General features: G+C 38.2%; 1 protein-coding gene across 6 annotated transcripts in view; it reads left to right on the top strand.

Annotated features, from left to right (window-relative positions):
• AATF (apoptosis antagonizing transcription factor) overlaps positions 1-16,306 on the top strand; it is a 105,704-nt gene that overhangs the window by 36,509 nt on the left and 52,889 nt on the right. For all 6 annotated transcript variants that reach the window (XR_013354245.1, XM_077852311.1, XM_077852310.1 and 3 more), the window contains exons 5-8: positions 480-594; positions 2,039-2,240; positions 2,967-3,131; positions 4,600-4,683. Coding sequence is in view for 5 of the 6 variants with exons in the window: in XM_077852311.1 (XP_077708437.1) it covers positions 480-594; positions 2,039-2,240; positions 2,967-3,131; positions 4,600-4,683 (566 nt within the window). In the remaining variant the exon portion in view is untranslated. The remainder of the gene's footprint in view (positions 1-479; positions 595-2,038; positions 2,241-2,966; positions 3,132-4,599; positions 4,684-16,306) is intronic.

Below are 16,306 nucleotides of genomic sequence, written 5' to 3'. Positions count from 1 at the left end.
CTCCTGAGGGAGGGTGGTGGTGGCAGTGGCGGTGGCAGTAGTAGGGATCCCAGGACAAAGTTGTGCTCTTTAGAAGAGGAGGAATTGCTTAAGGAGTTGATTGATAGGGGGATAATCCAGGAGGTCTGTGGGTTACCTGTAGAAACTAACACAATAGGGAAAAATGATTAGTTATGATGACAAGCAGGGAAGGAGTTTGTCAATCTTACTAAATTTAAGAACTCACGTTTATTGTAGATCATTTCCTACACACCATACATATGTTACCTCACTTGTTCCTCACAATAAGCCTGTGAAGTAGGCACTGTTATTATTTCCTTTCAGGAATTCTGTGTTTCAGAGAGTTCTTAGTCCCTGGGTACCCTTTGCCTTCCCTCCCACCCCGGCCAGAACTGCTCAGGAGTCATGAGTTATAGGCATTGCCTACTTTGGAGAACTGTAGATAATTAATTGTTCCTTCTCTGTGCTTTATTTCCCAGGTCACAAGGCTCTGAAATCATTGTTGAGGTCATTGGCAGATCTTCAGGAAGAGTTACTTTTCCAGTACCCAGATACTAGATACTTAGTAGATGGGACAAAGCCCAAAGCAGAAAGGTAAGGAAGGAATGGAACTCTGGGGTTGCTTATTTTAATCTGAGCGGTTTACTATCATTTTTGAAAAAAAAAGCCAAATCCTCTGCAAGAAGATAATAGACTTACTATTAATAAAACAGAAAGACCCTCTTGCACTTAACTGGTGGCTGAGATCGCACAGAAATTAGGAATTAGGTTTTCCATTTTTATATTTACTTGTGCTTTCCTTTGTGGACTTCGGAAAAGGCTTGCCTTCTCTTTAGACCTGTTGAAATGAGGAGATGAAGGGCGCCTGGGTGGCGGTAGTCTTTTGAGTGTCCGACTCCTGGTTTTAGCTCAGGTCGTGATCTCAGGGTGATAAGATCGAACCCCGTGATGGGCTCTGCACTCAGTGTAGAATTGGCTTGAGTCTCTCTCTCTCTCTCTCTCTCTCTCTCTCCCTCCCTCTCTCTCCCTCCCTGCCTCTGTCCCTCCTCCTTGCCTCAGTTAATCAATCAGTCTTTTTAAAAAAGAAATTAGGCAATGAAAGGACATTTTTTATTTTAATTCTTGATTAATGTTTATGAAGCACTTCCTGCCAATACCATGGAATTGCTGGTCACAGGCATCTCCTTTTCAGTAAGGGAAGAAGCACTTATTTTACAGGTGGAAAATTTTTAGAAAAGCACAAAATAAACCTGTTTTCTTTTCTGAAATTGTCACATTTGATGAAGGATTTCCACACCCACCATACCACCACCTATTGTTTAAACCTGCTGTATGTATATGGTACCTGCTTGCTTTTTTTCCTTTGAGCTTATCCTTTGCTCCATTTCTTTTCTGCTGAATTAGTTGGAGGGACAAGTAAGCTCATGTTTATTGAGCACCTATAATGTGTTGGGGTCGGTAGTCCAGGGTGTGCAAGTGGCTTGATAGTTAGAGGTTGTATTACTTACTCTCTCCAGGTAGTTGCATTTATTGCAATGTAGTTCCCATTTCGTTGCCCACCTTTTTGAGTTTTCTTCACTTTTAGCTCTCTTCCTTTGATTCAGCTAATATTATTCAGCTTTCCTGAACAATCGGTTACAGGGAGAACCATTTCCCTTATTGATTTGGGGATTAAGGTCATAAAAGTATGATTATGTGTTTAATTTTTAAAGACCATCTCTTGTAACAGGATAGGCCTGGTTCATATGCATTTCTAATAATGTTTTTACAACCTCGTTTATTTTTATGGTTTGCTTACCTTTTAAAAAAATATTTCTAAGCCAGTAGTTTTTATATTTATTTGAAAAGTTACATGACTTTTTGATTGACCTCATGAACATTCCTTTCAAACAAAAAAAGCCCCCCTCACATTTATGGTGTTTTATAAAAATGTAGATAGAATAGGGAAGGCCTAAATACTCTCAACTTTATGTGAGCCTAGCTTTTTATTTGGGTAATGTTTGTTTATATTGAACTTAATATCCTTACTGAACTTTAGTGAGGAGGAAATTTCCAGTGAAGATGAAGAGCTAGTAGGAGAGAAGAAGCAGCAGAGAAGGGCCCCACCGAAGAGGAAGCTGGAAATGGAGGACTATCCTAGCTTCATGGCAAAGCGTTTTGCTGATTTTACAGTCTACAGGAACCGTATACTTCAGAAGTGGCATGATAGAACCAAGCTGGCCTCTGGAAAACTGGGAAAGGCAAGTGTGTGTGTATGTCTCTACATGTGTGTAACAGAGTTGTCACCACCTGAAGCAGTTTTAAGAAATTAGAACTACAGCTCATTGATAACGGATAATGTTATGATATAATAGTAGTCATTTCTACAGAAAACTTTACTGAACTCCATTCAGACCTGGGATTTTAATTTTATTAGAATATTTTGGGGGCACTTGAGTGGCTCGGTTGGGTAAGCCTCCAACTCTTGATTTCAGCTCAGGTTATGATCTCAGGGTGGTGAGATTGAGCCCCATGTCAGGCTCCATGCTCAGCACAGAATCTGCTTGGGATTTGCTCTCTCACCTTCTGCCCCTCCCCCTGTTCACACATGCATGTGCGCACTCTCTCAAATATATAAATAAACAAAATCTTTTTTTAAAAAAGATATTTTGTTCTAGAAATTGTGGCCTTGTAAGTGTTCAAATGTTTGGAAATACAAAATACTTAAAGAAATGGATTTTTAAATTGTTACGAAAGGTGTGGAAGTTAATCTCCGGATATAGGAAAGTAATACGACCTGCTTAAGACTGATTTTTTTTTCCCCCGAGAACATTTATAGCCATTCACAAACTCCATCTGCAACACGAAGTCCCTTCTGAAAGGAGGATTGTCTGTCTCTCTGCTGACACAGAAAGATAGAGAAACCAATGTAGCTGCCTTTAGCACGGACGCTCTGCATTATCTGACACTGGTTAATGTTGTTGCAGGGTTTTGGTGCCTTTGAACGCTCAATCTTGACTCAGATCGATCATATTCTGATGGACAAAGAAAGATTACTTCGAAGGACGCAGACCAAGCGCTCTGTCTACCGAGTTCTTGGCAAACCTGAACCAGCAATGCAGCCTCTCCCGGAGAGTTTGCCAGGACAACCGGTAAGAGCTCTGTGATGCTAGGTGATTACAAGGAGTAGTTTCTGTGAGGCTCATTTGCTGAAAGATCTGATCACCTGCTTGTAGATATTATTCTTGGTCTAAGAAGTCAGTGAAAGAAAGAGAAAAGGCACTACTTTACTAGATTGTTGAGAAACTAAGAGTTTATGGGAGAAAGTGTTCTTTTAAAATGGAGCTATTATTAACTTGTATGGAGTCTCTTATTTTTGAGTTTGCTTTGTATCTGATAATGGAAGCATTCATAATCCAATTTTTAAAATTCAATTTTAAAGATGTTTCTCTAGAAATGTTGGTATGGAAGGAAGTGTGTACTTTAGGTTTTATGTTGGACATTTAGATACTACAGAAAATGATCCATAATTGGAACAAGTTCTTTTGTTTCAAGGAAACTTTTATTTGTGGAAATATGCACTTAATTTTTTTCAAAGTTCAGAAGAATTTAAAATGAAAAGTAAAATTTTGCTTTTCCGATTGAACCAATGTTCATAATTGTAAAAAGGTATTTTCTATTCATGTAACTGTATATACATATAACACATATACATATAAAAACATGATTCTATTTTAACTAAATGGGATGGATATGTGTATTTATAAATATATAAAATTTTATCAACTCTATATAAAATCTGACAATGTTTTAAATTTAATTTTTCCTAGACACTTCCAAATCATTACATAGAGATTTATCTCATTCTTCCTAATATTAGGCTGCAGGGTATTCCATTATGTGGGTGTGTACTATAATTTATTCAAACAGTGGATATTTATGTTGTCTTTAGCTTTAGAAACAGTGCTATAGGAAACATGAGTATTTGTAATATGTGTATTTGTGTGAACATACAGGTAGATTTCTCAAAGTAGAAATGTCAAATCAAAGAGAATAGGGATGCCTGGGTGGCTCAGCAGTTAGGCGTCTGCCTTCGGCTCAGGGTGTGATCCTGGAGTCCCGGTATTGAGTCCCACATTGGGCTGCCTGCATGGAGCTCTACCTGTGTCTCTGCTTCTCTCTGTCTCTCTCTCTGTATCTCTCATGAATAAATAAATACAATCTTTAAAAAACACACACAAAGATAATACACATTTTAAATCCTGATGGATGTTACGGATTGCCTCCAAAAAGTTTCATTAATTTCCATTTTCACCAGCTGTGTTTTCTCGTACTGAGTGTTGTCAGTTTTAGAGGTGAAAAATGGTGTCTTCTCATTTTAATTTTCATATATTTAATTAGAATGAAATTAAACATTTTATATGATTATTGACGATTTGTGGTTCTTTTCCAGGTAAGTGCCTGGTTAATGTTTTTGTCTGCTTTTATTGGAATGTTTTTGTTCTTTAATTTTATATCTTAAGGAAAACTGCTTTGACTGTTACACACATTATTTGTAGTAGCTACATTACTTTGATAATTCCTTTGGATTCACTCCTTTCTTTTTTCTCTTTAAAATAGGAAATGCTTCCTCAGGCCCCTGCCAATGCCCACCTGAAGGACTTGGATGGTGAAATCTTTGATGATGATGACTTTTATCACCAGGTGTGATTTTTACACTCTTTTCTTTTATTACAGATCATGTTTTAGCATTTTAAAATAACTCATGGAATTCTCTGACCAAAAGGTGGCTTTACTTTGGAAGGAAGATAGAGTCGGGGAGTTAGAACTGCTGTCTTTTGAATTGACTTACTGTGTAGTTCTAAGTTTGTTGTTCTTTTTTCTTTTTAAGAGTTTACTTTTTAAAAGAAATCTCTATACCCTGTGTGGGGCTCAAAATCACAGCCTAGAAGCTCAAGAGTCTCATTATGCTCCACAGACAGAGCCAGCCAGGCACCCCTGTTCTGCTTCTATCTTGTGTTTTTCCTTTTGAAGTGAAAATGACTACAACTACTTTGTTAGTTGCCGCAGGGTGTAAAGGATTTGTAAAACAGCTGCAACTTCTTCGAGTCAGGTGGTTTATTCTTTCTCAGCCATTTTTGATAATGTTAATAGAGGACTTTTTGTTAGTTATTTGGTTTCTTGTACCATTGCTATTAGATTAGGATATGGAGCTAAAGGGCTGGGATCCCTGAGTCCTTGAATTGCACTTCTGGTTCTATTGCCTATTAAGTCCCTTGTCTTTGATGTGTGTGTGTGTGTGTGTGTGTGTGTGTGTGTGTGTGTGTACGCACATGCCTGTTCAAATCAGTTAAGTATGTATTGAGATTGTCTCCTGCTGTTGATTATAATAATAGTGTAGTGTTTTGAAGACAGAAAGAATTGGTAACAGTTGAAATATGGCCCAGTTCTTAGTATCTCTTCCCAAATGTCCCCCAATTCTTTCTCTGATGTAATTATCTGTTGGCATGCTGCTCTTTTTAGTGATGCTAGTGACTGTAAAAATAGACTAAACATTTGGGCTGTTCTAAAGAACTAAAATAATTTCCTGTAATCCTAGGTCTCCTGATAAGTCATACTTAATGAAATGTGCTTTAGGATGTACCCTTTTTAGCTCTGGAGAATCAAGGGTGCTGTTCAGCAGTGACACAACAGCTTTTGTTGAGCCATTATTTATCGAGATACTCTTTTCTCTGCTGAATTTTTAGTGTATTAACTTTTACCAAGGAATTTGCAACTGCTTATTGAAGGTTTAGCCATGAGGACTGTATTATGTATTTGGAATATGAAGGAAGGAACATGGGAAAATCACACTATGAGGCCAGTAGAACAGGTGATTCTGTTTATAAGGGATAGCTGAGTCTTTGCCCCGAGAAAGAGACTAATAATCTTTCTGTTCACTCTGGAATGTTCAATGAAATTATTGCCATAAGTGAGCCTTAAAAGTAATGATAAGAGGGTTTGGAAAGAGGATTGGTGTGTCTTCAGGTGTTCCTAGTCAGAGGTCCTGATTCTTTTTTCCTTTTCTTCTCTTATTATATCCATTTGTCAGAAGAGTAGGGAACTCTATTTTGTTCTAGAGTGTCTAAGGAAGTACCTGATATGGGATATTAATGCTGTATAATTGTGTGAGATCATGGGAGACAATCAAAAATGCTCCAGTCTTCATTTATTGAAGTGTACATTGTTCGATAGAAAGTGCATCATAAATTAAATAGGCTTAATAAAATACACTGAAATTACTGAGAAGTTACTTCCACTGGCTATCCTTAGTCTGAAAGATTTCTATTATTTTATTTTATTTTTTTGCCTGGAGGTCTGTTTAAAAAGAAATAGCATTACTTGATTGGCCCTTCATCCCAATTAATAATTTTACCTTCGATAAATTCTGATTTCAGAGTTATGACTAGTCACATCTTAGCTTTTCCCCTTGCTGGTTAATTGGGGTGCTGGGGTTAATCTAAATTAAAACTTAAACTAATAGAGGTCAGCAAGGCAGCTGAAACACCTGAGTGAAACAAATGGGGCTGCCAGGCGCAACTTTATCTTGGCTGTTTCCCAAGAGGGAAGTGGCAGCAAATTGGAGTTGTTTCAGCCTTCTGTAAAGGTGAATGATGGGTGACACTTGTTAATGTACAGCATCTCCGGAAGCATTCCAGATTGCTTTGCTGCTGTACCAACTGCTGCCATCCACACAGTCAGTAGGAACTGGACCAGTTGCCAACATCTGGCAGCACAGCAAGGAATGGGTGCAAGTCTTGAAACCCCGCAGATTCTAAATATGGTGCTTAGAACTGTGCAGGCTTTAATCACTTACCACTCTGGCAGCGGGCTACGACAGTTTATCCTAGCCTCGTACATCACATCCCGACATCTGCTGAGCCGCGAGGCAGCTGCACATTCATTTTCTTTCCTTGCCTTTTCTCTTGGCCTCCTATTCCTCTTCTTCTTCCCACTTTCCCCCCGCCTCCCTTCAGTTTTCCTCTCCCTCCCCTATATACTTCTTGGGAGAGATGATCTGTAAAGATTACTGCTTCATTGTGTGCAAGTAATTGTGGTGATGCCAGGCCCTTGACAGACACAGCACAGCACCTGTTCTGCTGACCTGGTTAATTTCTTCTGTTGAGTGGGATTTGCCCGAGATTGGAGCTGAAGCCAATTCAATGATAAGGCTAAAGAAAATGGCAGTATGTTTTCTGTCACCTCCCAATTAAATTGGCTTCATAAAGTGCTTTTCTTTATTTGTCAGGGTAGTAAGCCTGAGCTAAGTGTTGCATTCAGAAGCGGTACAATGTATTACAATGGGCCTGTGAGTTTTCATTTGTGTGTGTGTGGTTTTTTTTTTTTTTTTTTTTAACGTGGTCATATGGAAAAGCTGAGTGGTGAATATAATACACTTTGCCTTTTTATTTTTAAACTGTACTTGAAGCCAGACTCTTTGGGTCCATGTTTTGTAAGGAAGAGATTATAGCCACATTGAATTTTAATGTTTCATTGTAAGGGTTTAAAGGCTTACTTGGTTAATTCAGGCTGTGTAAATGCCCTAACTACTGAGAATGATGTTCAGGGTCAGAATACTGAACATACACACACACATTCTCCGTCTCTCTCTTTTCCATTTGTTTCATAATTACTACAACTTTGAAAATGTATCTGTATTATTTAATAAAGGCACATATGTATGTGTATGTACATGTGTGCATATATATGTATACATAGAGAGGCACTAAAGAGTATCAGATATCATAAGTAATCATATCATTTTTGAGCTGAAAAGAACCTTACAGGAAACTGAGTCCCTGAGAAGTTTAGTAACTTCCTGGAAGCCAAATAGTAAATGGCATCTCAAGACGCTTTAGACCAAGTCCTGTTCTTTCCGTACCTTTATTTCTTAAATATTTCATTCTTGAGCCATAAAAAGACTTGACTATGGTATATACCTTTCAATTTGTAAATAGCCTTCCTTTTCTTAGAACTGGAAGAAATATTATTTGTGTTAGAAAGTCATTTTTTTTCCTTAGAAGGCAAATTATTTATTGAGCTCCTGTTACTTAACAATTCTAATGAAAAAATTAGCTTGGGCGCTGGGGTGGCTCAGCGGTTTAGCGCCTGCCTTCGGCCAGGGTGTGATCCTGGAGTCCTGGGATCGAGCCCCACATCACGCTCCCTGCATGGAGCCTGCTTCTCCCTCTGCCTGTGTCTCTGCCTCTCTCTCTCTCTCTCTCTGTGTGTCTCTCATGAAAAAATAAACAAAATATTAAAAAAAAGAAAAGAAAAAATTAGCTTTATGGTTGTGCTACTAGTTTGTTTGGAAACTGGAATTATTGAAAGCTTGAAGTATACCCAGTGGAAAGATTTTATGAGAGAAACTGTTTACCTGCTGGAGGCATTTCTGAGTTTCCCTCTCAAGTGGAATTAGCTTGCATTTGGCCTATTTCTTGTCAAAGCTCATCCCTAAAGACAATTTCACAAAACAGGAACATTGTAAATGACCACAAAGGATGAGCCATTGAGAAATGTTTTCAGGATCTATTTTTCATTTTCATTATCCTGTTTGCTGAGTTCTATAAGATCTGTTGTCCATATCAGCATGTAAGGATTTTCTTTTGTTTCAATTTGCTTTTTTACACTGCCAGTGGATCTTTGACTTGATAAGCCTGCATTCTTAAAGATTTGAGGAAGGACTAACATTTACTGAACCCTAGTTCTGTGCCAGCTCCTTGGCTTAGTAGATAGGTGCTTGACATACATCTTTATTTAATCCCCACAAGATCTCCAGGTTGAGATATGACTACACTTAGCAATGTAAAGTGACTGCTTTTATTCTTTTCATATCCCAGATCTCAAACTAGTTTCTTGTTGCTTCATGAGGTATTTTGTTCTGAAAGGACTAATTGAGCTTAGATATTGACAAATCGATACCTAGATTTCTAAGGGTTCATTAGGATTTTGTATGTTGCTTCTAGCTCTGTTTAGTTTTGATCTAGTTTGTCCTGTCACTTTAAATTTAACCAGGAGTGTCTAGAGAAATGGATAATAGGTTTTGCTCTTTCGATGACCACTTTGGTGGGTTAAATTTCTCCTCTCACATGCCATCAGGGCATGTCTATAACTGACCTTGCCACATGCTGGGCTTAGACATTTGATAATGCCATAAACAAGTAATTACTATTTTGGTGAACTATTAAGAGTCAATAATGTTAAGAAATAGGAAAGAGGCAAGCTTTCTGACAAGATGGTTTACCCTAATTGGTGAGTGATTAATAAGGACAGTTGATATGGTGGCTTTAATTGTATACATTTAGTGTGAATAAGATGTCTCAAGCCATTCTTATGGTTAATGGCAGTACCAGTTTCTTACTGTTGGCATATATCTTTCCAGTGGTTCAGTTGATGGTTAATAATATATTTTTAAGTTTGATTTGAACTTGTTCCTTTTAATTAGTTGTCAAAAAACAGATAAAAACAGATACCCTCTGGTTCAGAGTAGTTTTAGTCATTTTTAGTTTTACTTTTAAATGTTACTGTTACTTGAGATGTGGGTTGTTTCTTAAAAATTTGATTAAACTCATTACACATAGACCTGTATGATTATTTTATTTATTTATTTTTTTAAGATTTTATTTATTCATGAGAGACGCACAGAGAGAGAGAGAGAGAGGCAGAGACACAGGCAGAGGGAGAAGCAGGCTCCATGCAGGGAGTCCGATGTGGGACTCGATCCCGGGTCTCCAGGATCAGGCCTTGGGCTGAAGGTGGTGCTAAACCGCTGAGCCACTGGGGCTGCCCCGTGTATGATGATTTTAGAGAAGATATGAAGTACATAAACTTGAAAATTGAAATTATGGCTAAAAATACAGCAGAGAACTAATCAATTAGGTTTTATGAGGCATAGTATAGGTGGAAGAAAAACCACACAACCCAGGGCACCTGGTGTCTCAGACAGTTGAGTGTCTCTCTCTTGATTTTGGCTCATGAGATCAAGCCCCACATCAGGCTTTGCGCTTAGGTAGGGAATCTGCTTGGGATTCTCCCTCGTCCTCTGTCCCTCCCCCCCCACCCCCGCATGCATTCTCTCTCTCAAATAAATAAATAAATCTTTAAGAAAAAAAAACAACCAAACAACAAAACGCAAACCAAATACCAATGTCCAATTAAACTCCAGTTTTAATAATTACAAGATTATTTTGTGTGCCATGTGTAAGAATTTTATTTGAGATACATTCTAGCTGCTGTGCTGCCATCGTTGATCTATCAATGTTCAGACCCAAATTCAGCATGAATATTGGCATTTGATTCCTAGCATGGGCTTGCTGTTGTGGAAGCTGCATGTGATAGGAGGCCCAAAGCCACATTTTAAATGCAAGGTCCAGAAATTCCATCCAACAATAGTGCCAAGGGAAAGTACATGTGGCTGGCCCTCATTTCTTTCAGTTTTCCTGCTTTAAAAAACATCAGAGCATGCCTTCAGTACTACCACCTTGTTTAACAAGGGTAAAATCTGAGAACAAAGCCTGAAACAGTACGTTTTATGGAGCCAGCTAGGAAAGAGATAAGGATTGGCTTAGAACTGTTGAAGAAACTTTTTCAAACACAAATGGTACCTTGGGAGTTTACTAGGCAAATATGTGGTCAGAATTGCCTTTTCTATACTAATAAGCACAATGCCAACCAGCTGAGTATAAATCAAGCATAGGACTCCAGCAGTATTTTAGTGGCCCCAAATGAAGAATTTGGTACTTCTCAGGAAATGGGGAATACTACCTGTCCCTAAAGTAAAGACAACGTCTTCTTATTAAATCACACTCAACGTATACCTCCTTTAAAGTAAGTCACAGGAAAAATGATTTGGCATAGAAAGGGGAAGTTAATAAGCACTTTAAAAATTTCTCTGTATTGTGGATCTAGAATAGAACATAATTGCTTTAAAGTCAGATAACATCTTTGAAGAACATCAAGGCTAAACTGTCTTTTTACAAACTGGAGCCTAAAGCAAATACATGACTAGTATTAGGATCACCCTACTTAGTGAGTTACGACATTGAAATCCAGGAATTCTTGCTCCTGGTATGATTTTCTTTCTAGCATGTTAAGCTGCCTTTTGATCTGTCATGTTTGAAATTTTCCTTTTCAGAATATATCTGTTTAGGAAATTGGAGGTCCAGTGTGTCTCTTTGCACTCTGACAATTTATATGTATCACTTTTATGCAATTATGAGCTTCATTCAATTAACATTTATTATACCAGATGCTAAATTTATAAGGATTAAGAAGACAGAACCTCTGCCCAAGGAATTTGTGTCATCCAACAAGAGTGAGATTCTCTCTTAATTTGTATGGTCACATAGCTTCTCCTTAAGAGTGTGACTTCATTAAAATTCGTGTGGAGAAAGTAAATGGTGAGAGTAATCGAGTCCTTGATACAAAAACATACATGTAGCTCTCTAGTGTCTGTCTCAAGCACTGATTTGCCTACCAGTTTTTCCCCCAACATATACCTGATCTGATTCCTCAAGTCATTTCTTATAACCTCTAAAAGAGCCTGGGTGGCTCAGTCAGTTGAGCATCTGACTCTTAGTTTTGGCTCAGGTCATGATTTTGGCATCCTGGGATTGGGCCCCTCGTGGGGCTCCACACTCCAGGGGGAGTCTGCTTGACTCCCCCTTTTTCTGTCCCCCTGCCCTGGCTCCTGCAGGCAGGTGCATGTGGGTGCGTTCTCTCTCAAATAAATATATCTTTTCTTGAAGCCATTTTTTAAATATTTTTTTATTCATTTATTTATTTAAGAGAGAGTGAGAGAGAACAGGGAGTGGGAGAAGCAGATTCCGCATGGAGCAGGGACCTGATGCAGGGCACGATCCCAGGACCCTGAGATCACGATCTGAGCCAAAGACAGACGCTTAACTGACTGAGCCACCCAGGCGCCCCTAAATAAATAAATCTTTTAAAAATATAATTAAATAGGGCAGCCCGGGTGGCTCAGCAGTTTAGCGCTGCCTTCAGCCCAGGGCCTGGTCCTGGAGACCCGGGATCGAGTCCCATGTTGGGCTCCCTGCATGGAGCCTGCTTCTCCCTCTGCCTGTGTCTCTGCCTCTGTGTGTGTGTGTGTGTGTGTGTGTGTGTGTGTCTCTCATGAATAAATAAAATCTTAAAAAAAAAAATATATATATATATATATATAATTAAATAAAATAAAGGATCCTAGGAGATGCTATTTGATAAAAGCTCTGGATGATATAAAATCCCTATTTTCTAGGAATGTAGTAGTTGTTACAAGCTGGATTGAGATGCTGGTATCCACTGAAACTTATTTCAGGTTGGAAGAGCCTTCATATTGGTGATAGGTATTGGAAGGTTCATTTAGCTATAGCCTACTTTTGTGTATTTCTGAAATTTTCTATAATAAGGAGAAAAAAGCCTTCAGATTTCTTTCTTCCATCATTCATTCAATAAATATTTGCATACCTGCTATGTATTTTTAAGTAACTGCTATTTTTAGGCTTTGCTGTGCCGTCTAATGCAGTAGCTACATGTATATATAGCTATTTAATATTTAATAGTACATGTATGTAGCTATTTAAATTTACATTAATTAAAACAGATTAAAGTTAAAAACTGACTTCCTCAGTCATACTAGCCACATTTCAAGTGCTATGTGGCCACATGTGCTAGTGGCTACGGTTCTGGGCAGTGCAAATACAGAACATTTCCTCATCAGAGAAAGTTCTCTTGCAGTTCTGTTAGGGGCTGCAACAAAGCAAAGTTCTGTCCTTGTGAACATAATGTTCTAGCTTCAAGCTAGAATGAATGTGAAATATGTTGTGACTGTACAGTAGAAAATTCTAAAACCAGGTATGGGTGAAGGGAATACTGGGGTATGGATAGGATGGTTACTATTCTTATGTAGAAGGTTCAGGGGATAAGGCTATATTTTAGCAGAGACTTGAAGGAAATAAATAACAGCCATACAGATATCTGGAGGAATAGTGTTGGGGACAAAAGGAATGACAAGTGCAAAGGCTCTGAGGCATAGTGGAGGCTAGCATATTCTAGGAAATTCAAGGAGGCCAGTGTTACTGGGGTGGAGTAGGCAAGAAACAGTGGTAGGAGAGGAGGAAAGAGAGGTAATAGAGGACCAGGTACTGTAGGACTTTGTAAGCCACTGCAGCACTACAGCTTTTTTTGTGACTGAAATGGGAAACCACTAAAGAGTTTTGAAGAGAGGAGTTGCATGATTAGGCTAATATTTTGAAAGAATACCTCTGCTAGCTCATGTTGAGAAGAAACTGTGGCAAACAGGAAGCCAGTTATGAGGATCTAGTGCTAATCCAGGCAAGAGATGGTGGTAGCTGGGACTAGAGTGGTTTTTTAAGGAGTGTTAGGTGGTTGGATTCTGAATTTATGTTCAAGTTGAACTGACAGAATTTGCTGTTGGATTTCATATGGGGTATGGAAAGAGAGAGGTGTCCTGGATGACTTTAAGGTTTTTGGCCTAAGCAACTGGAAGAACAAAATTGCTATTTACTGAGATGGGGGGAAAAAATGAGAGAAGCTAATTTGGAGAAGAAATCTGGAACTTTGTTTTGGTTTTATTAAGCTTTTTTTCCCCCCTCTGTGGATGTGTTTTGGCTTTAATTATTTTGATTATCAGTTATATCAAGTTTAGGTTACCGCTGAAACATTCATATGGAGTTGTTCATTCATATAGTTACATCTATAATTTTGGAGTTCATAGGAAGATCTGGACTTGAAGGTATAAATTTGAGAGCCATCAGCATATAGATTGTATTTAATACCATGAGACTAAATGAGATATTACCTAGAGAATGGAGCAAAAGAAAAAAAGAATTCAAACCCTGAGTCCTGGGACATTCAAACATTTAGAGGTGGAGAGATGAAGGGCAACCAGCAAAGATCATTGTGAAAGAGCAATTGGTAAGCTAAGAGAGTAAGGAAGAGTAATTTCCCAGGTTCCATGTAAAAGTGTTTCAAGAAGGGGGAAATATAGTATCACCCTGATACCAAAACCAGACAAAAGCAGCATAAGGAAAGAAAATTACAGACCAATATCTCTTATGAATATAGATGCAAGAATCCACAGAGTACTAGCAGACTCAATCCAGCAATATGTAAAAAAGATTTTGTACCATAACCAAGTGGGATTTAACTGAGGAACACAAGGTTGGTTTAATATAAAAAATCAATTATGTAATACACCATATCAATAGAAAAAGGACAAAATCCACATGATCACCTCATGTGGATAGATGCAGAAAAAAGCTTTCAGTCCTTTCATGGTAAAAACACATAGCAAACAGGGATGCCTGGTGGCTTAGCAGTTGAGCGTCTGCCTTTGGCTCAGGGCTTGATCCTGGAGTCTTGGGAAGCACTCCATCGCGCTTCCTGCATGGAGCCTGCTTCTCCCTCTGCCTATGTCTCTGCCTCTCTCTCTCTCTCTCTCTCTCTGTGTGTGTCTCTCATGAATAAATAAATAAAATCTTAAAAAAAAACACATAGCAAACAAAAACTGAAACAGAAAACACCACCACTACACACAGCAAACTGGGAATGGAAGGAACTTTTTTACTTGATAAGGAATATCTATGAAAACCCACTTTCATCTACTCAATGATGAAAGACTAAATGCTTTCCTCTAAGATTAGGAACCTGACAAATATGTCTGCTCTTGCCAGTAACACTCAGCATTGTACTGGAGGCCCTAGGTAGGACAGTTAGGCAAGAAAAAGAAATAAAGGCATCCAGATTAGAAAGGAAGAAGTATAACTACCTGTCATGTGCAGGTGGCATGATCCTATATATATATATACACTATATATAGAAAATCCCAAAGAAGCCACCAAAAAACTATCAGCTAATTAACAAATTCAGCAGAATTGTAGGATGCAAGATATACACAAAAAAAATCAGTTGTGTTTCTATACACCAGCTATGAGCAATCTGAAAAGGAGAACAATTCCATTTACAATAGTATCGAAAAGAATAAAATATCTGGTAATAAATTTAACCAAGGAGGTGAAAGATTTGTACACTGAAAACTATAAAGATCATTGAAAGAGGGATCCCTGGCGCAGCGGTTTGGCGCCTGCCTTTGGCCCAGGGCACGATCCTGGAGACCCAGGATCGAATCCCACATCGGGCTCCCAGTGCATGGAGCCTACTTCTCCCTCTGCCTATGTCTCTGCCTCTCTCTCTCTCTGTGACTATCATAAATAAATAAAAATTAAAAAAAAAAGATCATTGAAAGAAATTTTAAAAGACCAGAATAAATGGAAAGTCATCCCGTGTTTGTGGAGTAGAGGAGTTAATATTGTTAAGGTGGCAGCATTATCCAAATTGATTTTTAGATTCAATACAATCCCTATCAAAATCCCAACTGCCTTTTTATAGAAATTGAACTGATCCTAAAATTCATATGGAAATGCAAGGGACTCAGAATAGCCAAAACCATCTTGAAAGAGGAAATTGAAAGATTCATACTTCCTAATTTCAAAACTTACTAGAAAGCCACAATAATCAAGATGTTGTAGTACTGGTGTAGATCAATGGAATACAATTGAGAATCCAGAAATAAGACTTTACATTTATGGTCAATTGTTCTTCAACAAGGGTGCCAAGACAATGCAATGGGGAATGAACTGTCTTTTCAACAAATAGTGCTGGGAGAAATGGATATCCACATGCAAAAGAATGAAGTTGGTGCCCTTCCTCACACCTACATAAAAAATAATTCAAAATGAATCACATACCTAATGTAAAAATAAAACTGTAAAACTTCTAGAAGAACACATAGTAGTAAATCTCCATGAGCTTTGGTTAGGAAATGGGTTCTTAGATAGGACTTCAAAAATAAAAATAGATAAATTGGACTTTATTGAAATAAAAAACTTTGGTGCTGCAAAAGGTACCTTCAGGAAAATGAAAAAGAATATTTGTGGGAGAAGATATTTGCAAATCATATATTTGATAAGAGACTGTTATCTAGAATATATAAAGCACTCTTATAGTGTAATAATAAAAGATAACCCAATAAAAAATGGCAGGGGCACCTGAGTGGCTCAGTTGGTTAAGCGTCCAACTCCTGATTTCAGCTCAGGTCATGATCTTGGGTTTCCCACTCCACGCTCAGTGGGAAGTCTGCTTGAGATTCTCTCTCTCTGCCCCCCTCCCTGCTCTTTCTTTCTAAAAAAAAAAAAAAAAAAAAAACCAAAAAAATTACTCTTTTTTTTAAAATGGCAAAGGATCTGAATAGACATTTCTCCAAAGAAGA

The sequence above is a fragment of the Canis aureus genome, chromosome 16 (genome assembly GCF_053574225.1).
Source record: "Canis aureus isolate CA01 chromosome 16, VMU_Caureus_v.1.0, whole genome shotgun sequence".
Taxonomy (NCBI): domain Eukaryota; kingdom Metazoa; phylum Chordata; class Mammalia; order Carnivora; family Canidae; genus Canis; species Canis aureus.
The sequence above is the reverse complement of the archived record's forward strand: the minus strand, read 5'-3'. Positions and strand labels throughout refer to the sequence as shown.